Source organism: Cherax quadricarinatus, chromosome 40, assembly GCF_038502225.1.
Source record: "Cherax quadricarinatus isolate ZL_2023a chromosome 40, ASM3850222v1, whole genome shotgun sequence".
In the NCBI taxonomy this organism is placed as follows: Eukaryota; Metazoa; Arthropoda; class Malacostraca; order Decapoda; family Parastacidae; genus Cherax; species Cherax quadricarinatus.
The window spans coordinates 1326851-1351178 of record NC_091331.1 but is presented as its reverse complement, the minus strand read 5'-3'; the positions used below and the strand labels follow the sequence as shown (position 1 = coordinate 1351178).

General features: G+C 41.6%; 1 protein-coding gene across 4 annotated transcripts in view; it reads left to right on the top strand.

Moving 5' to 3' along the window:
• The window catches only part of LOC128687148 (Fanconi anemia group J protein homolog), an 820717-nt gene that overhangs the window by 199004 nt on the left and 597385 nt on the right, over positions 1–24328 (top strand). For all 4 annotated transcript variants that reach the window (XM_070092594.1, XM_070092590.1, XM_070092591.1 and 1 more), the window contains exons 2-3: positions 17791–17915; positions 18910–19021. In XM_070092594.1, the coding sequence (XP_069948695.1) occupies positions 17791–17915; positions 18910–19021 (237 nt within the window). The remainder of the gene's footprint in view (positions 1–17790; positions 17916–18909; positions 19022–24328) is intronic.

Genomic DNA, 24328 nt, shown 5'->3' with positions numbered 1-24328 from the left:
AAAAAAATAGAAAATTTAATGATGAACTTGATAAGGAAGGGAAAAAGTTGATATTGATGACTGTGGCAAGGTAGGGAGCTAGTTAATGAAGACATTGATGAGTGTGACAAGACAGGGAGAAATTTATTGCTGATAATGACTGGCATGGAGAAAGCCATTTCTGATAATGATGGGCATGGAGAAAGCTATTGATTATAATGACTGTAACAAGGGAGATAGAAAGTTATTGATGACATTGATGATTGTAACAAGGGGGAAATTTATTTTTTCGATTATGAAGAAATAAGTTAGTCACCACACCAGGTCATTGTTCTGATTGTGTCGGAAAATAACAGGTGATATATATATATATATATATATATATATATATATATATATATATATATATATATATATATATATATATATATATATATATATATATGTTGTGTGTGAAATATTTAACACTATTTTCGATTTTTTTCTGTTCTTACTTGTCTGAGAATTTAATATTAATGCGATAATATAATATTTAATAATGTTGCAGTTATTAATGTAATAGTTACTAATGTAGTAACGTAATGGCTAATAATGTAGTAATGTAGTAGTCGTAGTTAATTAATGTAATGTATTATTAGTGTGATACCGTAATAGCTATCACGGTCTCTACTCAGATCACCACCATATGTTCTGCTTTCTTCTAGATTTATCAAAGGACAAGTGGATGGTAGTAGTACCAGTCGTAGTCGTAATAGCAGTAGTCTTAGGGGTGGTATTAATGTAGTATTCGTCGTAAAAGTAGTAATAGTATTAGTAGTTTTTAAAAGTAGCAGTCTTGAAAGTGTTAGTAGGTAGTCGCCGTGTGATTAGTTGAAATTGTCGTAGTAGTTGTGTGATTATTTGTGATTGTCGTAGTTGTCGTGTGATTATTTTAAATTTTCGTAGTCGTCTTATGAGTAGTAATTGTCGTAGTAGTCGTAGTATGAGTAGCTGTAATTGTCCTCTTAGTGTCCATGGTGATCCTGGGGTTACCATCGATCTCACTCGCATGATTGATCCATCAGTGGTGCACAACTCACAACTACCCTACGACTCGTCTCGTATCATAACCTCATAGATTACTTGTTAATTTCTGGTGAGGAAGGGTGGTCATCGCTCTCGCCTCTGTCTCATTATAATCATGGGGGAGCGCTAAACCCATAGGATTATATAGTGCTTGTGGGGGGGGGGGTGGAAGGCATTCAGGCTCAATTCAGGGAACTGGAGCACAGATCCAATTTTCTTGACCAAGAGCCCCTCACCAGCGTCAAGGAACCTCCCTTGAGGGGTCTCTGTCTCAGACCAGGCCAACCCATCTAATGTTGAAGCCCGGAGGTATAACTGTGTTATCTTCTGTTATATAGATTCTCTTATTCTCCACCTTTACCTGTTCTTTCCTTTCATGTTCTTGTAATTATCCTCACTAGCTTCTCCACTCCCCTCCCCCGCTCTCTCTTTCTCTTGTTCCAACCAATTATCCTCTTCACTTATCGCCCAGTGCTTTATATTGCTTGTTTCAGTAACTTGCAGTGATTATCTTCTGTCTTGAATACTCCTTGATACCGACTATTACTCTTTGTGCAACAGTTTATCAAGACATCCCCTAGTCTGGCAAGGAAACTTAGTTATAACATCTCACTGGTGAGGGTAGTGTGTGTTGTGTTTTGAGTAAATCATATATGCATGGTATGTATTTATTTATACATGTGTATATGTATGTATGTATGTATACACATATGAATGGAAACGTTGAAGTATGCTAAACACTTGTCAGTGATTGAATAAACCAGAAAGAGATATAAATACGAAATACTATTAATAACGCACTGCCGTCCTCCTTCAACTAGAGTGTCGTATATGTTTGTATGAACCAATTTATTGCCATCAACGCTGACCCACCTTGTCAACTTATAACTTATTTCCCTATTCTAAACTTGTGTTTCGTGAGGTGTGACGTGACTAGAAGTGGTGCGTGTCACGGTACTCCCGTCATAGATAAATTAGACGCATGTGCAACTCTTGGGTATCTTTATTAAGGAAACGTTTCGCCACACAGTGGCTTCATCAGTCCATACACAGGAGAAGCTCGAAGAATAGGAGTTGCACATGTGTCTAATTTATCTACGTGTCGGTTCTGTGAACCATTCATCTACACTCCCGTCATGTAGCGAACTGACATTGGGTCAGAAATGGCGGTAACAACTGACCATATGCCAAAAATAAAATAACGTATTTTTATTTTATTCTTCACCTTTGCTGGGGAAAAAAAGGGCAACTTGTGTTCAGATGGCCACATGTTTCATGTTTGTTAAACTTGTGGCCAACTCACTCTTCTCCTCGTTCGTTACCAAGTTGGCAGTTTCAAGGCGTAGCATTAGGGAATGGAAATGACGCTGTACAGTAGAGAGGTGCTCCGTTTTAGGAATGCCTTTCCTCGTCTACTTAATCAGTCACTGAAAGTTGACAGGAGAATCCTTGAGTATAAAGGACATCCTCAAGTATTCGTAGATTCTAAAGGATGTGATTTAGATTTCACAGCAGAAGCGGCTGCTTTATTAACGCCATATCAATCCTGTGGAGGGTAGTGCAAGAGAATGTGTAATGGTGTATACGCAAAAGACCTAGAAACTAACCTGTAAGGATTAACACCACTACGTCTGTATACATATCTGCATAGTTTGTCTTACCTATTGAAAACAAATTTAGGATATTTGTTTAATATGTCAGGCAACATATTTTCATTAATAAGATACCACTTTAATTATTATACTATCTGGTAGTAACAAATAGAGCGACATCATGTCTATAGATGGATACACATGCACAGTTGAAAACACTGAAGGAACGTTTCACGCCAAGTGTCTTGTTAAAATTTGAGGAAACATGGCAAAACATTTCCTCAGTATATGTCATGAAGTGTGAATATGCTCTTATCTACGTAGTGTTGATATCACCATTCCAGCCTTGAACTTGATTGATTCACCGGTACGTGTCCCGGCCCGGGTGCTCTCCAGATGGTGACCTGACCACCATCCCAGCCATTACGATATCTACTTCTTCATGGAAGAAGTCGTTCATCCAGTGTGTATCTGGTTAGTTGGTTCAGTCTAGGCGTCTTCCTCTCACTACCCAGGGACCAGAGTTCGATCCTGGGTTAGATGGAGACTATTTTTCATGTTTCCTTTCACTTGTTGATCCCAGGGTGTTACCCGAAGGTTGTGGGTCGCATCCTGGGGAAGGGGATCCTTATAGAAATAAGTCACAATAGCTGTTAGGTTATCCTGGTTTACTATCCCTCTGAGTTAATTCGAATATTTTTTTCAACTCGTAATAACAAGTGAGATGTTAACGGGGACTAGTTCCTAGGCCTGTTGTATATCTATATGCTTTTGCACTACCGTTTACAGGATGGATATGGGGTACACAGTAAACTAGCCACCACCGCCCACAGGATGAACATCGGGTACGTAACAAACTAGCCGTTTCAGCCGCAAAATATAAATGTTGTTAGTGTTTAGGAGGGTAATACTTAGCGGGCATCGTCCGTTTTCTTTTTGCTTTGAAAGGTGGACTGCAACAGATATCTGGCCTACTCGCAGGTTCGTGTTTATTTCTGTCGCATCAGCTAATAACCAAGAAATTTGGGCACGTACCGTGGCCTGGGTTCTAGATACGTACGATGAACTGAGCTCTTTTCTTCAAAACACGTTATTAACCCTAATTATATTCCTTGTGTTGAAGGGTAGTAGTCGTGGTAGCCGCAGGAGTTAGGACCCCAATGGAAATTCACTTTGTCTGACTTTTGGGTTATCCTAGGTTCTCTACACATACGCTGTTATGTATGATATTCTATGTAATTGTATTTGTGTGTACCTGAATAAACATACTAGGAGAAGCAGCAGAAGTAAGAGTAGCAACAAAAACAGGAGTTGAAGTATAAGGGGAAGGAGGGGGCGCCGAAAACCACAACATGACGTGTGACCAACGTGATTAGTGTCAACGTCAGGCTCCACCTTGTTCTCCTCTTTAACATCCACAGCGTTGACACGACCTCTCTTCATTTCCTTCTTTTCTTTCTCCACTGGGCCGTCTTTTAGCCTCCTAATCTCGGGTTATCTGTGCCAGTAAGCAGATGTCTCGCCTGCCGCTGTTCACGGAGTACCCATAGCTCCAGAATCATTTTCTAACCAGACACCGTCATCTCCTTATCTCGGGCCGTAAATCTAGGGGTGAGGGGGTGTTGGGTGGGTGATGGGGGTGTGGATGTAGACGCCAAAGGTTTGTGTCCCTCACAGCCGCGTTCCAGCATGTAAGAAAAAAATGCTTGTCAATGAGAAAACGTCGCCGCCTCATAGCTAACTGTGTTGAGTTAATTTATTCCTGGAGTTCAGGAGAAGGAGAATGGTATTTCCTGTCGTCGAGGGAGAGATTAAATTCTGGTCGTGTGGTGTAACGAGAGTACCATAATTCTGACAGGCTGGTTATTGGCTGTGCTAGCATTACGTCGTTTTCCATTTTCGCCATCGCTACCTATTCTGTCTCTTACCTGAGTCATGTCTACCCATCGTGTTTTCTAACCCTTCATGTCATTTCCTTACCAATCTTCACGTCCTCATCTATACACCTTTCCTCTAATATCTCTTGTCTCTTTCCTCTATCTTACAACCTCATTCATCCCTCTAGCCCCCCTCCCCCCTCGTTCCTCGACTCCTGTCATCTGAAAGTGCATTTGGCCAGCTTCCTTCCCGAGCACTGCACAGAAGACAGCGTGCAGCCTTCGCCAGCTATCAGGCCAGGAGCGTTCCAGTGTGCCAATAACAAGATGTTGACTACCGTTGTGGCGTCGTCGGGCCTCATTAGGAGTCCTCTTATCTGGAGAGGTGTTTCCCTGGCAATAAACAACGCTCAGAGCAGCTCCTGCCTACCTTACCTGCCTCCCTCCACTTGTCTTCTCTCACCTGCCCTCCCTTTTCTTGCTCTTTCCACCCCCCTCTTCCCTCACTCCTCTCCCTCCCCCCCCCTCCCTACCTCATCCTCCTTCCCTCCGCTCATAACCTCATTCTCTTTATTAATATAAGAACATGATCCATATAGAGAATTCTAAACCATCTTCCAACCTTTACTTTTAAAAGTCATTTAAATATATCGCCCAAAAGTTTGCAAGTATCGTCTGATAGTACCGTATCTATTGTGTGTTAAGTGAATAATTGTAATAGGTATATAAAATATATAATTTTGGTGGAGGTAAATATCTAACTCATTTTTTTTCCATTGTATTACAAACAGTTCATATGGACAAGTAATATATTTTTCAAGGTGAAAGTTGTCGAAGCACTTTCAAGGACTTGTATACCACATCTTGGGACTTTGTAAACAAATATTTTGCTCTTATTTTAGCATATTTTCGAAACTTTCTATAGTTTGGCCTGGAATGAGTGACCTGTCCTCTTAACTCCTCCTCCTCTTCCTAGCTAAACCTTCTTCTCCCCCTTCCTTAACCCATCTTTCTTTTAAAACTTTCTCTGTTATTCTTCCTGGCCTCTTTCCCACTGTCTCCCTTTTTCCTCCCTCTCTCCATGTTATCCATTTCCTTTGCTCCCGTGTCCTCTTCATTCACTTCCTCCTGTTGTCCAGCTCTTCTTTACCTTCATCTCCCTGTTCCATTGTTCCCTCTTTCACTTGTTTCTCCTTCCTTTGTGTCTTCTGTTTTTTCCTTCTAATTAAGCATACCTACCTCACTTATCACTTGTTGCAGGAACTCCTGCCCTACTATTTAGCATGTGGTGTTGCACAGACTAGTGCATGTTGTACCTGTGTGCACGCACTTCCGGCAGTGCACACAGGTACACTGCCGGAAATGCACACAGGTCCAGGTTATTTCTTTAATAACCACCGAGGTGCCTTTCGGGACTTCGGTAAGTTTTCAGGAGTAGCTTTAAAGTGTGATTTCGTTTATGTGGTTTTCAAGGATATACAGTTTTTTTTTTTACCTGTTGTGAGCGCTGGTATTTATCCTTTATTGTAGGGACAATAGTGTGTGTTGTATGTTTATTACTAGATATGTATGTGGATGCCTTTGTATGTGCTTGTACAAAGGTATCCAAAGGCACTGAATGTTCTTTTAGGGTAAGTGTTCTTTATACTCTGTTCTTCTGTTTTTTACTGACCTTTCCTCTGCTTCTGTTCTCTTCTCCGGTGCTTCTCCTCTTCATCCTCTCCTTTCTTTCCCTTATGTCTTCTTTCCTCTGCTACTACTGCTTTTTTTCATCTTCACCACCTCTTCCTCCCCTCTGATTCTCCTTCCCCCCATGCCCCCACCATTCCCATCCCTCCTGCTGCCCCCTGCCCCTTTCCACCATCTTTATTATCCCCGTTATCTGTACTCACCTGTCGTGCTCGCGTGTCAATAGGTGTAATAAATACCGGTTACGATCTAGCGGAGCTGGAAATTAATTGTCGCTCTGAAATTTAGCTGCGGCTAACTTCATAAATTAGTCTTTCCAGCTACACTAACGGCGGGTTTCAGTTTTCATACGCGCTATTAATTACCTGTCCGGGGAGAAGCGAGGCAGGACTATGTCTGCCAAGTACAGACGGACAGCATCTGCAGCATCTGGAGCGAGGAAGGCCTGCGTCTGCCACGTACACACATACGCGGACAGCACCAGTATCTCATTTCTGGAGCGAGGCAGGACTGCGTCTGCCACGTACACACACACATGGGCAGCACCAGCATCTTGTCTCGGAAGGTAGAGGAATGTGCGTAGATAAAAATGCGACCTTTCTGCTCCGTGGAGATAGAGAGGCTCGTTTCTTAGAAAAACTGAATTCATCAGCAGTGTGCTGCTAACCTACTTTATGATAGTTACACAGTGAGAACAAAAGCTACCTGTATTACCGTACCATTCCATCAGAGAGAATGAGTGTCATGCCACAGGCTGTGAAATGTGTTATCCCGAGCTGGGAGACTCCAGTAGGGCAACGAGTAGGTCAAGTATGCCACTATGGGTTCTAGGCTACGTACATCGAGAGGTATACCTGGAGAAAGTTTCGGGGGTTTAGCGCACCCGCGGCCCGGTCTGTGACCAAGCCGCCTCGACGAGCAGGTGTGCCTCATTCCATGTATAAAATACTGGGAGTTTACTTTAATTCCTCCCATCCTTTTAAAGGACCTAAAGTATCCTTGACTGATGGTGTACAGGAGATAGCTTTAGTAACACTCGATGGGCTTTAAACCTAACAAGCCACACTATGTCTTTTAAGCGTTTTGTTGCAGCGAAGCTGGAGTTACTGTTAATGAAGAGTTATCATCTCCCATGATGGTGTGTGTGTCACAAGTGACATGAAATTTAGGCAGATGTGACTATCACAAGGCACCTGCTTGTATGTAGTATATTTTATATACATCGCTTCTCTTGTAGTTCTTTACTTGTTATTCTTGTTCTTCATTATTGTTTTTTCTCATTCTCTCTCCCTCTTCCCTTTCCTCAGAGAAAGGTAGAAAAACACAGCTTTCAAAGTATTCCTCTCCCTCCCTCCCTCCCGAGGTGCTCTTGGTGGACACTTTCAAGAACCGGAGTTCCTGTGAAGTTCTGCCAGTGGATTAAAAAATGTCGCAGACGTTTGTTGTCTTAGGGGCCTGGGAAGCTTTGATGGCAACACGAACGAGCAGGGCATGTGTCCAGTGTTCACGGACGAGCAGGGCATGTGTCCAGTGTTCACGGACGAGCAGGGCATGTGTCCAGTGTTCACGGACGAGGTGGTATGTGACCAGTGTTCACGGACGAGCAGGGCATGTGTCCAGTGTTCACGGACGAGCAGGGCATGTGTCCAGTGTTCACGGACGAGCAGGACATGTGACCAGTGTTCACGGACGAGCAGGGCATGTGTCCAGTGTTCACGGACGAGCAGGGCATGTGTCCAGTGTTCACGGACGAGCAGGGCATGTGTCCAGTGTTCACGGACGAGCAAGGCATGTGACCAGTGTTCACTCCTTCCAGATTCGCTCCTTCGTTTTTAAAAATGTATGGAGCCTGCCTCAACCTCCTCAACGAGATACTCCAATGTGTGTGTGTGAGAGAGAGAGAGAGAGAGAGAGAGTAAAGAAAATGAAGACAATTTTTTTTTATTTTTTTTATGTGCGTCATTTTCTGATAAAAACACAGGTACATATTTTTGTTTTTGTTCACGCCAACATTTTTTTTTTCTCCATTGCGCTGCAACACTCAAGTGCGGCCGAATGAGAGAAAACGGGAATATCCTGTACATATATTCCTCAATAACTTGAGAGTGAAGCACATATTTTTTTCAAGAAAGTGACCACAATCTGGTCACATATGTTGCATTTAGGTGGATCATCGTTTATTTGCCAAAGTTTCAAAAGTACTCGTAATGAACCGTAAATCTGGCTACTACAGTATCAGTCTATTATCTAGCAAGTTATTCCGTAAATATGCTTATATGCGTTCATGTTATAGCGACTTATAGATCTTAAGTTTCTAACTGTATTCCTGTGACATTCAAGTCATTATTTACTTCTCTCCTAATATTATTTATGCTTGTAAAAGGACACAAGTGCAACTAGTATGACATTTTATTGTGGCAACGTTTCGCTCTCCAGGAGGTTTATCAAGCCGTCGGCTTGGTAAAACTCCTGGAGAGCGAAACGTTGCCACAGTAAAATGTCACAGTAGTTGCACTTGTGTCCTTTTACATATTGTCGGTGATTCTACCATTATTAACACATTATTTATGTTGCTTGATACAGACGGACTGAACAGTTGTATTCAATTTCTTCCTTCGTTATTTTCTTTGGCTAATTTGTCAGCTTTATCGTGTAGGGTAATTCACTGTGTGATGGAATCCAAAAGAACTACAAGCTATTTCCACATGTGTACCCAAAAAAATACTAAGTCTTAAAAGCTTATCATGGTACCTTGGGTATATGTTTAAAAACATTATTTTAAGATACTTTCTGAAAATTTCTAGTATCTTATTTTCACTAATAAGATACCCTGACATGTCATATAAGCTAATGTACTGTCTTGTCTTTATGTAGGGGAGAGTGAGGGTGAAACGAGGTAAAGTGGGTATCGGTGTAAGCTGGAGAGGTGCCGTAATGAGCACACTGTCTAGGGGTGCCTGGAATGCCACCTGGAATTCTCGACGGGTGAAAGTGACGATGTTGACAGATGATAGTGTGGGGCGCGTCTGAAAGCACTCTGGCTGCCTGGTGATGGTGGTGGTGAACACTGTGGATGCCAGCTGGATTTTTGTGTTAATGTGGAACGAGGAATGCCTGTATTCTTAGGTGGAACAGGGAAGGGTGGTATGTAGGGGAAAATGGTATCCAAGAAAAGGGGTATCCACGGAAAGGTGATATCCAGGGAAAAGTGGTATCCAGGGAGTGGTGGTGTCAAGGGATAGGGTATTCTGAGAAAGTGGTATCCAGGAAATGTGGTATCCAACGAAGATGGTATCCAAAAGGGTATTGTTGGTGTTGACCTGGGCGGGAAGGTTAAGTGATGGGGAGGGGGGGGGTGAAAGTGTGAAGATGGATCTGAAGGGTTGGTGGGTGCTCTGGATGCCGCTGAGGGACTCTTGATCCAAGGCATTGAATCTGCCCTTCCCCTCCCTTAGATCAAACCTTATTACAGACCGTTCCTCAGGCGCTGTGTGACCCTTAAGTGTTTAGTGATTCTCCAAGATGACGAGACTCAGGAGTTGACAGGGTTGATACTGGTTGATTTGAATTGCGAAAATCGAGTCAACTTTTTTCCTCTTCTCTTGTTCGCATTTTTGTTCATGGTCTCTGCCTTTGTTCCATTTCCTTTTTTTTTTTTTTTTTTTTTATCTTGCGCCATCTTTTTTTTTTTGTTACTGTTTTCTCCAGTCATTTTTCGTCTCTCAATTTTTCCTTTGTTTTCATTCTTATATCCATAACCGTACCATTCTTCCCTATCTACCCTTTTCCCCTTTGTGCACATCATATTCCCTCACTACCACTTTACATCCTCTCATTTTCTCCCTATTTCTTCCATCCACTTCCTTTCATTTGCTTCCCACCCTTTTCCTGCCCATATTTTCCTGTCCCTTCCTATTTCTTTCCCCCTCCCTTTGCCTCCGTCCCTTTGTTCTATGTCTCCCATTCTTTCCTCCTCCAGCTTTCCTGTCCTGCCTTACCTCTTCCCCTCTCCTTACATCTCATTCTCTTGCTCCCCACCTTTCCCTGTTCTCCCCGCCACCATTCGCTCTCCCCAGGTGGTCACAGGAGGATGCCCTCCCACACCTTACTAATTGACAGCGACATAGTATCCTGGAAGAAGGTATAGCAGTTTAAGAATCCTGGGAACTCTGTGCCGGGTGTTCTTATCAAACACATCATCACTATCATTATCAATCTCCGCTCTAACCCTAAACCATTGTTGTTCTGGTCGTAATCACAGGTGTGTGTGTGTGTGTGTGTGTGTGTGTGTGTGTGTGTGTGTGTGTGTGTGTGTGTGTGTGTGTGTGTGTGTGTGTGTGTGTACGTAATCCCCGAGTTGTATTTTCATGGGTCAAGAAAAGAGGTTCTGAGCTCGTCTTATAAGTTGGCATAACCACCATTTACCTGAGTCTGCCATACCTGATGTTGAAACTATGTATGTATCTTTGCCTTTGCTATTATCTCACCAAGAAGATTATACTTTAACATCACTATGGCTCATCTGTATCTTTTATTTCCATTTGTGGCCTTTTTGTCTACATCAACAGGTACTTGTGCTAGTTTCAAGACATTGAATAAACGTTTCGCCACCAGTGACTTCAGTCCTCGAGTCCATTTGGACCGAAGGAGCTAATGGTGGTGAAAACGTTTCCTCAATAAATGTTTCGAACTAAAGTTTATTAAGTCCTGCCGTTGATGTTTTATCTCTCTAACTTTCTGATTTAACTTCTACCAGATTTTCTACTTGGATTTTCTCTGTCTTCAACTCTGTTGGTTTTATCTGACAAATTCATATTTTTTCCTCTTACAATATTTCTCTATTGATGTTATTCAGCTTATTAAGCTGTGTTTCCTTCGGTTAAACTCTAGCTCTCGGGCCCGCCTTCTAATTGGTTTTCCCTAAAATATATATTTAACAAATCTTTTAAATTGTTGGAGTAGATGATATGGGAATAGGCAAGTTTTATCATTATGATAACGGTACATAATTCTTAGAAGTGGGTAAGCAAGACGTGTGTGCAACAGTTGGGTATCTTTATTCCGAAACGTTTCGCCTGCATAGTAGGCTTCATCAGTTGAATGCATTGTTCAAGACTCTGAAGTTGAACACTTCTGTAGGCTTAGGGACTGACCACCTCAAACTACTTATTTAAGGTTGATAGACTGATGACATCATCTAATTTACCTCTCCACTGCTGCTATCTCCATGTTTGCCTCTTCTGTGTTCGACTGATAAGGAAGGAGCACGACAGCAGGCCTACTGGCCCATGCTAGGAAGGTCCAAGTTACACCCACCCACACCTACTCTTAAGAAGGAAGGAGCACGGCAGATGACCTACTGGCCCATGATAGGCAGGTCCAAATTACACCCACCCACACCTATTCATAAGAAGGAAGGAGCACTGCAGATGACCTACTGGCCCATGATAGGCAGGTTCATAAGAAGGAAGGAGCACTGAAGAAGGCCTACTGGCCCACACTAGGCACCGCATTCTTACATTCAGTAAAGAAGGAAATGCGGAGAAATATATAACACAAGCACTTACCTGGAGTTTACCTGGAGAGAGTTCCGGGGGTCAACGCCCCCGCGGCCCGGTCTGTGACCAGGCCTCCTGGTGGATCAGAGCCTGATCAACCAGGCTGTTGCTGCTGGCTGCACGCAAACCAACGTACGAGCCACAGCCCGGCTGGTCAGGAACCGACTTTAGGTGCTTGTCCAGTGCCAGCTTGAAGACTGCCAGGGGTCTGTTGGTAATCCCCCTTATGTATGCTGGGAGGCAGTTGAACAGTCTCGGGCCCCTGACACTTATTGTATGGTCTCTTAACGTGCTAGTGACACCCGTGCTTTTCATTGGGGGGATGTTGCATCGTCTGCCAAGTCTTTTGCTTTCGTAGTGAGTGATTTTCGTGTGCAAGTTCGGTACTAGTCCCTCTAGGATTTTCCAGGTGTATATAATCATGTATCTCTCCCGCCTGCGTTCCAGGGAATACAGGTTCAGGAACCTCAAGCGCTCCCAGTAATTGAGGTGTTTTATCTCCGTTATGCGCGCCGTGAAGGTTCTCTGTACATTTTCTAGGTCAGCAATTTCACCTGCCTTGAAAGGTGCTGCTAGTGTGCAGCAATATTCCAGCCTAGATAGAACAAGTGACCTGAAGAGTGTCATCATGGGCTTGGCCTCCCTAGTTTTGAAGGTTCTCATTATCCATCCTGTCATTTTTCTAGCAGATGCGATTGATACAATGTTATGGTCCTTGAAGGTGAGATCCTCCGACATGATCACTCCCAGGTCTTTGACGTTGGTGTTTCGTTCTATTTTGTGGCCAGAATTTGTTTTGTACTCTGATGAAGATTTAATTTCCTCGTGTTTACCATATCTGAGTAATTGAAATTTCTCATCGTTGAACTTCATATTGTTTTCTGCAGCCCACTGAAAGATTTGGTTGATGTCCGCCTGGAGCCTTGCAGTGTCTGCAATGGAAGACACTGTCATGCAGATTCGGGTGTCATCTGCAAAGGAAGACACGGTGCTGTGGCTGACATCCTTGTCTATGTCGGATATGAGGATGAGGAATAAGATGGGAGCGAGTACTGTGCCTTGTGGAACAGAGCTTTTCACCGTAGCTGCCTCGGACTTTACTCTGTTGACGACTACTCTCTGTGTTCTGTTAGTGAGGAAATTATAGATCCATCGACCGACTTTTCCTGTTATCCCTTTAGCACGCATTTTGTGCGCTATTACGCCATGGTCACACTTGTCGAAGGCTTTTGCAAAGTCTGTATATATTACATCTGCATTCTTTTTATCTTCTAGTGCATCTAGGACCTTGTCGTAGTGATCCAATAGTTGAGACAGACAGGAGCGACCTGTTCTAAACCCATGTTGCCCTGGGTTGTGTAACTGATGGGTTTCTAGATGGGTGGTGATCTTGCTTCTTAGGACCCTTTCAAAGATTTTTATGATATGGGATGTTAGTGCTATCGGTCTGTAGTTCTTTGCTGCTGCTTTACTGCCCCCTTTGTGGAGTGGGGCTATGTCTGTTGTTTTTAGTAACTGTGGGACGACCCCCGTGTCCATGCTCCCTCTCCATAGGATAGAAAAGGCTAATATCAGTGTAGCCAGCCCAGGATTGACTTTTTTCTTGTCTGTTTTGGAAAGTCGAATTACAGTAACATTATATCGACCTTCAATAGCAGTATCAAAACTATTTGTGATGAGGCTTATCGTATTTTTTTTGAATTCGTGTATAAACATTTTATCGTATTAAAAAAAAGAATAATTTTTTTATTTTGCATCTTTGTGTTTTTTATTATTTTTGTTATTTTTGTAAACATTTAAATGGTTAAAAAAATGTGTTGGTGTTTGTTGAGTAGATGACGTGATCGACGGGCGTAGCAATGCTCAGTAAGTCTACGGTAAACTGAGTGACGCTTTCATTTCTTCTTTTTTTTTTTATCTCCCGTGTCAGATAAGATAAGATTTCGTTCGGATTTTTAACCCCGGAGGGTTAGCCACCCAGGATAACCCAAGAAAGTCAGTGCGTCATCGAGGACTGTCTAACTTATTTCCATTGGGGTCCTTAATCTTGTCCCCCAGGATGCGACCCACACCAGTCGACTAACACCCAGGTACCTATTTGCTGCTAGGTGAACAGGACAACAGGTGTAAGGAAACGTGTCGAAATGTTTCCACCCGCCGGGAATCGAACCCGGGCCCTCCGTGTGTGAAGCGGGAGATTTAGCCACCAGGCCACCGGGCCACCTGTCAATTTCTCATTTTCACTTATAAACGCCTCTTCATATCTACCTCTTATTCCTTCTCTCTCTCTCTCTCTCTCTCTCTCTCTCTCTCTCTCTCTCTCTCTCTCTCTCTCTCTCTCTCTCTCTCTCTCTCTCTCTCTCTCTCTCTCTCTCTCTCCACACTGGGGTTTTACGTTGCCAACCTTTTCTATTCCTCTCCGAGATGACGATTGAAAAATTAAGCCAATTTTTCAAAACTGAGTCAGCCTGCTCATGAAACACCCTACCTGTAGTTGATTCCAGGGATCACCGCCCCCGCGGCCCGGTCTCAGACCAGACTTCTGGCTGATGGCCTTATTAACAAGCTTGGTGATGCTAGCCGCAACACAGCATACTTGAGACACATGTCATGTTCCTTATTATGTATGAACAGGGGTGTGAGGATGTGTTGATGTGGGATAGAGAGAAGTTATTGAAAAAGGATAATTGGCTTGGCATCCCTTGTTTTGAAAGTTCTTATTTTCCATCCTGTCACCTTCCATGCAGTTGTGAAAACGACACTGTTGTGATCCTTGAAGGTGAGATCCTGACATTTTCCCTATTGAGTCCTTCATGTTAGTTTTTCTCTATTGTGTGATTAGAATTTGTTTTGTACTCCGTTCAAGCTTTTATTTTCTCAAGTTTTCCATAACTGAGTAACAGAAATTTGTCCTCATTGAACATCATGATGTTGCATATATGATGTTATTGCACATCATGTAATGTGCAACATCATATGACTCTGATGCATATTATATTATCTTCTGCAAACGAAGACACGGTTCTATGGTCTACATTTCTGTCTACGTCAGCTGTGTAGATGAGGGTGTGAGTGTAAGTGTTAATGTGGGAGTGAGGGTGTGAGTGTAAGTGTTAATGTGGGAGTGAGGGTGTGAGTGTAAGTGTTAATGTGGGAGTGAGGGTGTGAGTGTAAGTGTTAATGTGGGAGTGAGGGTGTGAGTGTCAGTGTTAATGTGGGTGTGAGGGTGTGAGTGTAAGTGTTAATGTGGGTGTGAGGGTGTGAGTGTAAGTGTTAATGTGGGAGTGAGGGTGTGAGTGTCAGTGTTAATGTGGGAGTGAGGGTGTGAGTGTGTGTTAATGTGGAGGGTGTGAGTGTGGGAGTGAGGGTATGAGTGTGTTAATGTGGGAGTGAGGGTGTGAGTGTCAGTGTTTATGTGGGAGGGTGTGAGTGTGTTAATGTGGGAGTGAGGGTGTGAGTGTCAGTGTTAATGTGGGAGTGAGGGTGTGAGTGTCAGTGTTAATGTGGGAGTGAGGGTGTGAGTGTAAGTGTTAATGTGGGAGTGAGGGTGTGAGTGTAAGTGTTAATGTGGGAGTGAGGGTGTGAGTGTCAGTGTTAATGTGGGAGTGAGGGTGTGAGTGTAAGTGTTAATGTGGGAGTGAGGGTGTGAGTGTCAGTGTTAATGTGGGAGTGAGGGTGTGAGTGTGTGTTAATGTGGGAGTGAGGGTGTGAGTGTAAGTGTTAATGTGGGAGTGAGGGTGTGAGTGTCAGTGTTAATGTGGGAGTGAGGGTGTGAGTGTAAGTGTTAATGTGGGAGTGAGGATGTGAGTGTAAGTGTTAATGTGGGAGTGAGGGTGTGAGTGTAAGTGTTAATGTGGGAGTGAGGGTGTGAGTGTCAGTGTTAATGTGGGAGTGAGTGAGGGTGTTAATGAGTGTGTGAGTGTTAGTGTTAATGTGGGAGTGAGGGTGTGAGTGTCAGTGTTAATGTGGGAGTGAGGGTGTGAGTGTCAGTGTTAATGTGGGAGTGAGGGTGTGAGTGTCAGTGTTAATGTGGGAGTGAGGGTGTGAGTGTAAGTGTTAATGTGGGAGTGAGGGTGTGAGTGTAAGTGTTAATGTGGGAGTGAGGGTGTGAGTGTCAGTGTTAATGTGGGAGTGAGGGTGTGAGTGTCAGTGTTAATGTGGGAGTGAGGGTATGAGTGTGTTAATGTGGGAGTGAGGGTGTGAGTGTCAGTGTTTATGTGGGAGGGTGTGAGTGTGTTAATGTGGGAGTGAGGGTGTGAGTGTCAGTGTTAATGTGGGAGTGAGGGTAAATGTTGGTCTAGGAGTGAGGGTGCAAGTGTAGGTATTAATGTGGGAGTTGGGGGGTATTAGCGTAGCAGTGAACACCCATGGGGCAGTAGACAATAATGTCACCCATGGGGCAGTAGACAGTAATGTCACCCATGGGGCATTAGACATGTAATTTCACCCATGGGGCAGTAGACAGTAATGTCACCCATGGGGCAGTAGACAGTAATGTCACCCATGGGGCAGTAGACAGTAATGTCACCCATGGGGCAGTAGACAGTAATGTCACCCATGGGGCAGTAGACAGTAATGTCACCCATGGGGCAGTAGACATGTAATTTCACCCATGGGGCAGTAGACAGTAATGTCACCCATGGGGCAGTAGACAGTAATGTCACCCATGGGGCAGTAGACAGTAATGTCACCCATGGGGCAGTAGACAGTAATGTCACCCATGGGGCAGTAGACAGTAATGTCACCCATGGGGCAGTAGACATGTAATTTCACCCATGGGGCAGTAGACAGTAATGTCACCCATGGGGCAGTAGACAGTAATGTCACCCCCGGCAGTGAAAAGCAGCTTTGTGGAGCCACCACGTCAGCGAAAATGAGGAAATGTCAGTATTTATAACTCATTTTGCGGGATGGGGGGTAGCAAAGATGACTAGTGAAGAGACTAAACACTTGACAGAGATGACTAGTGAAGAGACTAAACACGAGACAGAGATGACTAGTGAAGAGACTAAACACGAGACAGAGATGACTAGTGAAGAGACTAAACACTAGACAGAGATGACTAGTGAAGAGACTAAACACGAGACAGAGATGACTAGTGAAGAGACTAAACACTAGACAGAGATGACTAGTGAAGAGACTAAACACGAGACAGAGATGACTAGTGAAGAGACTAAACACGAGACAGAGATGACTAGTGAAGAGACTAAACACGAGACAGAGATGACTAGTGAAGAGACTAAACACGAGACAGAGATGACTAGTGAAGAGACTAAACACGAGACAGAGATGACTAGTGAAGAGACTAAACACGAGACAGAGATGACTAGTGAAGAGACTAAACACTAGACAGAGATGACTAGTGAAGAGACTAAACACGAGACAGAGATGACTAGTGAAGAGACTAAACACTAGACAGAGATGACTAGTGAAGAGACTAAACACGAGACAGAGATGACTAGTGAAGAGACTAAACACTAGACAGAGATGACTAGTGAAGAGACTAAACACTAGAAATGACTAGTGAAGAAACTAAACACTAGACAAAGACTAGTGAAGAGACAGCAAAACAAGAGCACTAGATAATTTATTTTAAATTAGCTTCATTAATTTACTAGTTATGCTGATATCTTGACGCAATAATTGGTAAAATGGTCGTCAGCGCAGGAGGCTGCGCTGACGCCTAGTTTACATGCGCTTTATTGCCATGTAACGAGATTTCTATTTTACTTTATGCATGAAAACGCCTTTAACTAGTTTGAGCTCTTCGGCGCTCAAATTTTAGCGAATGAGGAAATGTACTTAACGTTTAAGCTCTAGAAAATACTGTGTTCTTTACTCTCTAAACCCGTGTGGGTCATTCAGTGCAAAACCTGATGGAGGCTGATCCTCCGACGAGTTAGCGTGGGGAAAGCGGATAGGTAACTTAAATGATATATGTGACGTTGCCTAATTTTTTTTTTGCACAACACACCCGTTTCGTATGTACTTTTTTTTTCCTGTACTTTAATAATTATTTTTTTTCTTCAGGAAGGGGAAGGTGTGGAGTCATGGACGACGCCCAGCAGCATCAGCACAAGGTTTACCCCATTGGGGGTGTTAAGGTGCTGTTTCCCGTCAAGCCTTACCCGTCCCAGATGGCTATGATGGCGCAGGTGAGTTAGAGTAATTGTCTCGTCTACAGGGGTTTGGAGGGTTACTTTCTTCCTTGTTTGTTTACACGTGGCGAGGGAGAAGGCAAGTAGTGGTAGAAGCTAAATCCTTAGTCCACAGACCGCAGCCCGTCCTCCTAGCCATGCCACTGTTGTAAAAAGAGGAAACTGGGTGACTGTTGAAGGCACCTTGAGTGCCTCGCCCGGACTGTGATCAGTGGGTGCCTGTTTTCTGTTCGCACTGCAGACCTTTTTTTTTTTTTTAATCTTATATTTATTTTCCGTTGTGGTATGTTATAATTTATTTTTTATGGAGAGAGGACAACCTAATTTGAACGAGAAATGCACATCAAACCTTATTGTGAAGAATCTGCTTCAAGTTTGGAAGATGGGTTGCAGCCTCGTCATCTTAGACATCACATCAGTGTCAATGATACTCGTGCTTTTTAAGTGTAACACTAGACATTAAGTGAAGTAAAAGTCGTAAGACTAGTTGTACAAGTTTGTTTTCCTTCCTTTTACCTTTCGATATTATTCCAATGTGTCCATATGCAAGATATAGGATTTTATTTAAAGTATTAAATGGATTCTAATGCAACACCTATTACGACTAGTGACAGCTTTTGTAGGTGGAAATGCTATTTTCTTCCTATAAAACTGGTGTTTTAATACATTGTATACATACACGAGACCTGGTCACAGACCGGGCCGCGGGGGCGTTGACTCCCGAAACCCTTTCCAGGTATACTCCAGGCATTCCTCTCAAGCTTGCGAGTCAAGCTTCATATATACATATGAAGCTTCACTGCTTCACTCACAAAATCGAGCGAATTTCGGCTCCTATACCAGTTCATTTGTCTTAGGCAGTTCTTAATGCATAATAAACTTAACATTACTCTCCACGTGTGACACGATTGTATGTGAAACTAATTTACTTTGGTTAAAGCAATATTTTACTTGTGACTTTACCTGTGATCTGGAATTCTTTGTTCCTCAGATTATAAAAGGACTCCAGCGATGTCAGAACTGCCTGTTGGAATCCCCTACTGGCTCTGGAAAATCTCTAGCTCTCTTGTGCTCAACGCTGGCGTGGCAACAAGCTGAAAGAGGTACAGTACCTGTTAAATTTTGTTGAGTATGATGTTCTATGTCTTTCATCAGAAGGAATATATAGGACTCTTGATATAGTGCATGTGCTGTTGGTAGCTGTAGTCTTGCAGGATCCATGTGGGTTTAGCTCTTTTTTATATAGTAATGGTAAGAATAATAATGGTAAGTGTTAGTAATTATAATCTATCATCTATGTACATAATAGTGTACACTTTTTTTAACTGAGTATAATATAATGCTGTTCACTTGTTGTACAGACTTATATAAGAACTGTCTTCATGGGAGCTCCTTTTATTTATAACCACGAGAATATAACCTAACACCTTGTCTACCCATGGCGCTCCATTAATTAGAGAAACACTTAGAGCAGTTAAAACATTTGTCTTAGACTTGTTTTCTATATTGGCTATAACACAGAGTGAAGCAGTTGCTTCATGTTCTGAACAGCAAGTACAATAATGGCAATCCAAAGATAAGTTGACCGTGAAATTTGATGAAGGTAAGATACATAGGCAACAGTTAGGCAACTTTTATTCCGAAACTTACTGAAGATGTCTAGCACCTGCAGTTTATTACTCTTAAAATGCCCAAAAACTGGAGGTCAGAAAAGGATTGGGATGTACTTCTAGTATGTTACAGATCGGTCCTTTTTCTAAGACATTTTTACTTCTATGACTTTTGCCGTAACTAGTATTTTTTTTAGGCTTAAAAAAGTGAGTCCAGTAATCATTCCTACTTAGGAGAGAAGCACCCTCTCCCAAGTCAAGAACTGCATTGCTTCCCATATCTCTTTCTCCCCTTGGGGAAGGAGTTAGGACTCTGATTGGTTACTTAAGGATGAGGAAGAGTTTCTCAATTGGCTAGAGGAAATGTCAACAATTTCATGTGCCCTGACTGGGCACTCGAACCTTTCAAAGTCGCTCTACCTCAATGGGAGAGGGCAGGTGTGTTAAAAAATCATACTTGTGCTATCATTTTAATAGTTTTTTATTTGTAATGTATATTTCGTACTTGTAATGTATGTTTATGACGATCATTATTACGCAGTGACAAACAATCCGTAGATGGCTTAGTCTCTGATGTATTGTCCTGCTATTAGTGTTTATTGGTAATTTAGACACATCTCGATCTCACTTTATATTCCTCTAGGGAATGGAAGATAAGATGGTTAAATGTTCTTATAAAAACATTAAGTTGCTTTAAAATGTTTATATTATTGTATGTTAAATGCTGGATAATTTGTAAATATTAGTAATTTTTTTTATTCTTGCAGGCTGATTATAAATCGTAGACAGCTATGTAAGCACCATTTTCTGTAATGAATTTGCTAGTTGTTAATTAGTTAATATTATAATTACTGATGGTTTAACCTAATACACGATCTAAATATTTTTGAACAACGAAAAGTGGCTAAAAGAGAGAGATGCTGTATTATGAGACAAAATATATTCTGACCATAGGCAAGCCTGTGGTCAGTATTTTGATACAGATCACCGAGCTGGAAAATTCTGACCACCATTGTACCCTGTCTGTTTGACAGATGGTAAACAAGAGCTTTTCTTCGTACGCAGATCGTTGTTGTAAGTCAACATATACACGTACATCTTCGTTGTGGGAAACTGATTGGTGGAGCTGGTGCCTCTGAGTAGATCAGATATCTACCGTACAAGTTGAATGAAGTGACACTACCTTCTCAAGCTGTGTATTTTACTCTCCATTCTAGGCCATCCAAGATGGTGGCCATCAGAAACAACTTTACAGTACACAGGTGACCCCTCAATTTGGAGAGGACAGTTTATACGAAGTTTTGGTCTAGCTTAGTGCGTTATTATGCTCAAGATGGAGCGAAACTTAGTATAACGTTTCCTCACTAATCTCTGCGTTAGTCGGGAATGGTTGCAGCCATGATATTGTGACGTTTATTTTTCACGTATACAGAGCAGAATTTTTGTCTAATATATTTGATAACTTTTATTATTAGTCATATATATATATATATATATATATATATATATATATATATATATATATATATATATATATATATATATATATATATATATATACACACGTGTATATATATATATATATATATACACACACACACGTGTATATATATATATATATAGATAAGTGTATATATATATATAAATAAGTGTATATATATATACATATATATAAATAATTGTATATATATATATATATATATATATATATATATATATATATATATATATATATATATATATATACATTTCCTTACATCACCCTATTGGATTTTTTTTTTTCTATTTTTTATACTTTTCATCCGTCCATATATAGAAGGTTCTTTAAGACAAGTACGTTGTTCTTAATGCAATGAATTGGAGCTGATGATCCCTTCCTTAGATCAGTCCTGATGACCTCCCATTCCCCAGGTGCTGTATGACCCCGGAGGGGGGGGGGTTAGCGCTTCCCTGTGAATATAATAACAATACTAGTTTCCATATTCACTTATTAGTGGGCATGCATAGCCATCCAGTTAGTTATCAGAGCTGTTAAACTTGAACACTGGAGGTGCAGTCTAATTGCTTTGGATAATGCAGCATTACCAGTGTGCCATTATGTGAACCTCTGCAAAAATTGTTCACCTATACTACTACCATTCTGTTTGTTCTTCATCTCTGAGACTAGCCTGGCTGGAGATGCCAAGGTGCATAATGCCATAACATAAGCCTTTATTCTCTGCATTCTTCTGAGCCCATAGTTCTCTGTCAAAGGATTACTAAAAATTTGGTTGGGTCACAAAAATAGAGATTCTATTCAGTCCTGAATATCAAGAATGTTCCTTTGATTTTGAACGTAGAAGCCGATGTGTCGTACATGCAAAAGAAGGGACACGTAAATAAATACCTGATGAACAAATTCGTGTGTGTTTGTGTGTGTATATATATATATATATATATATATATATATATATATATATATATATATATATGTATATATATATATATATATATAAGCACACACATATACTTCCAGGAGGCATGTGTGAGCGTGTTAGATAGGAGTGAATGGAGACGAAGAATTTTGGGGATTTAACAAGCTGTTGGAGTATGAGCAAGGTAATATTTTGTGAAGGGATTCAAGGAAACCGGTTAGCCGGACTTGAGTCCTGGAGGTGGGAAGTGCAATGCCTGCACTTTAAAGGAGGGGTTTGGGATATTGGCTGTTTGGAGTGATATCTAAACTGTCATAACTGGGCACCTCTGCATAGACAGTGATTATGTGTGAATGATGATGAAAGTGTTTCTTTTTTGGGCCACCAGCCTCGGTGGGAGACGTCCGACGAATTGAAACGTTCGCAAATACGCGAACTTTTAACAAAAATGATCTCTCAGTCCACAGCAGGATTCGAACCTGCACACTATATCAAAGTACTCGACAAGCCACCGGGGAATGGAAATCTTTAGCCCAAGGTTTTTCTCACTTTTCCATGCATCATCAGGAGCTACGCAATGTTTGAAGAGCAGCAACAGGTAGAGTGAAGAACGCTAGTGTGCTGAGGCAGGTGTATTCCGCCTAGCTGTCTTCAAGAGGAAACTCGACAGATTCCTTAAAATAGTTCCTGATCAAACCTTGTTGTGGTTCATACGTTGGACTGCGGGCGGCGTGGCACTAATAGCGTGATCCATCAGGCCAGCATCCAGGAGGCCTGGTCTAGGAATGGGCTGCATGGGAAGTGACCAGCTATATGGATTCATTGGGAGGGATAAGACTGGCAAGGCAATCTGAGAAGCTGTGTATGTGCCCAGTCTGCCTAATCTGACTGGATGTGTACCTTGCTTCCACTCTCCAGGGAAAGTTTAAGGACTTTCTAGCATGGTATTTAGGAAGGAGCATTGTAAAAAATGATCGAGCCTAGGGAGAAAGAGAGAGACGCATCTGGTGAGGAGATAGAAAGTATCATGGCCATCAGTGTCCCTGATCTAGTTTCCATTCGCTTGAAGCCAGTCAGTTTTTTTTTTACCAACCTCACCAATAACATTAGATCCAAGCATTCGGATAAACTATTTTGACTCCTTTCAGGGCAGCTGTGGCTTGTTCAGTAGTGTTTTGGACTGCAACTGACATTTCGGAGGGTTTAGGGAGAGATCTATATTCTCTCTTTGAGGATTCTAATACCATCTAGAAAGGATTCTAAAGTATCACTTTTATATTCATAGATTTCTGGGTTTACGTTAGGTTTGCAAAAAATTCTTGGTTTGTAATTGTGATGTTGATAACTGCTTTTGAAGTTTTTATAGTTTTATACTCTATTTTGAGTTTATTTTTGTGTATTTATTTTAAATTGTACAGTACATTTATTTTAATAATGGAGTTAATAATGCCTCCCAGGGCACATTTGTATATTAATCACTTCATGATAGATATTTGCCGTATTTTTTTGTTAAAAAAAAATTGACATTTCTCAATTTCATACCCATTTTCTTCCCATTTTCTCCATCTGACTCGACATCAATGAAAGCGGTTCATTTGATGTAGTGTGAATAATAAAAGGAGGTGGAAGCTTACTCATGTAGTTTATCGCTCCCTCCTGTGGTTGTTCCCTCTCTTTTTCTTCTTTGAATCACACGGGAGGGCTCTTTGGCCTGGACTCGGCGCATTTTTCTAAAGATACGGCTCCTTTTCTCTTGGTGGTCGGTTTTGTGGTCATGAACAATAGAAGTAAGGGAAGATATATTGCCAGAAATTTATTTTTTCAGTCAGGTAGATAATTTCTTGTATACAGTACACCATGTTATTTAAATTTACAGTTAAGAATTAAAAACATTCTCTGATTTTATTTTATCACCATCAGTTAAAATGTTTCATATCAGTTTAAAAAGTATATTTATTTTGAGCTGTAATATTTCATGTTTATGTGAATTATGAACAGGTGAGTTGCACTTTTAACTCTGTTAAGTGGATGTTTATATTAAAGCCAAGTATACATAGAGGGCGTTGATCATTGATATTTGAAGCTGAATACTACACCAGCTCTCCTTGAGCAAGCTCTTCGCTTTTAAAAAAAAAAGCCTCTAATATATGTATGATAGAGAATTCCACGTAATTAAGCAAATCTTTTTTTTTCTGTAGGGATCTTATTTAAGGCGCGTAGTTCATTCGCGTTTGACCCGTCAAAATTCGTGTGCCAGATGATAATTCTGCCAGAGCATTATGGACATAACTGCAAGGTGCCATTGAGATTACTTTGGTGTGCCATCTTTCACAACTCTACATCTTTAAATTCACCAGTAATGATTTAATTGGAGAAAGTGGGTCTT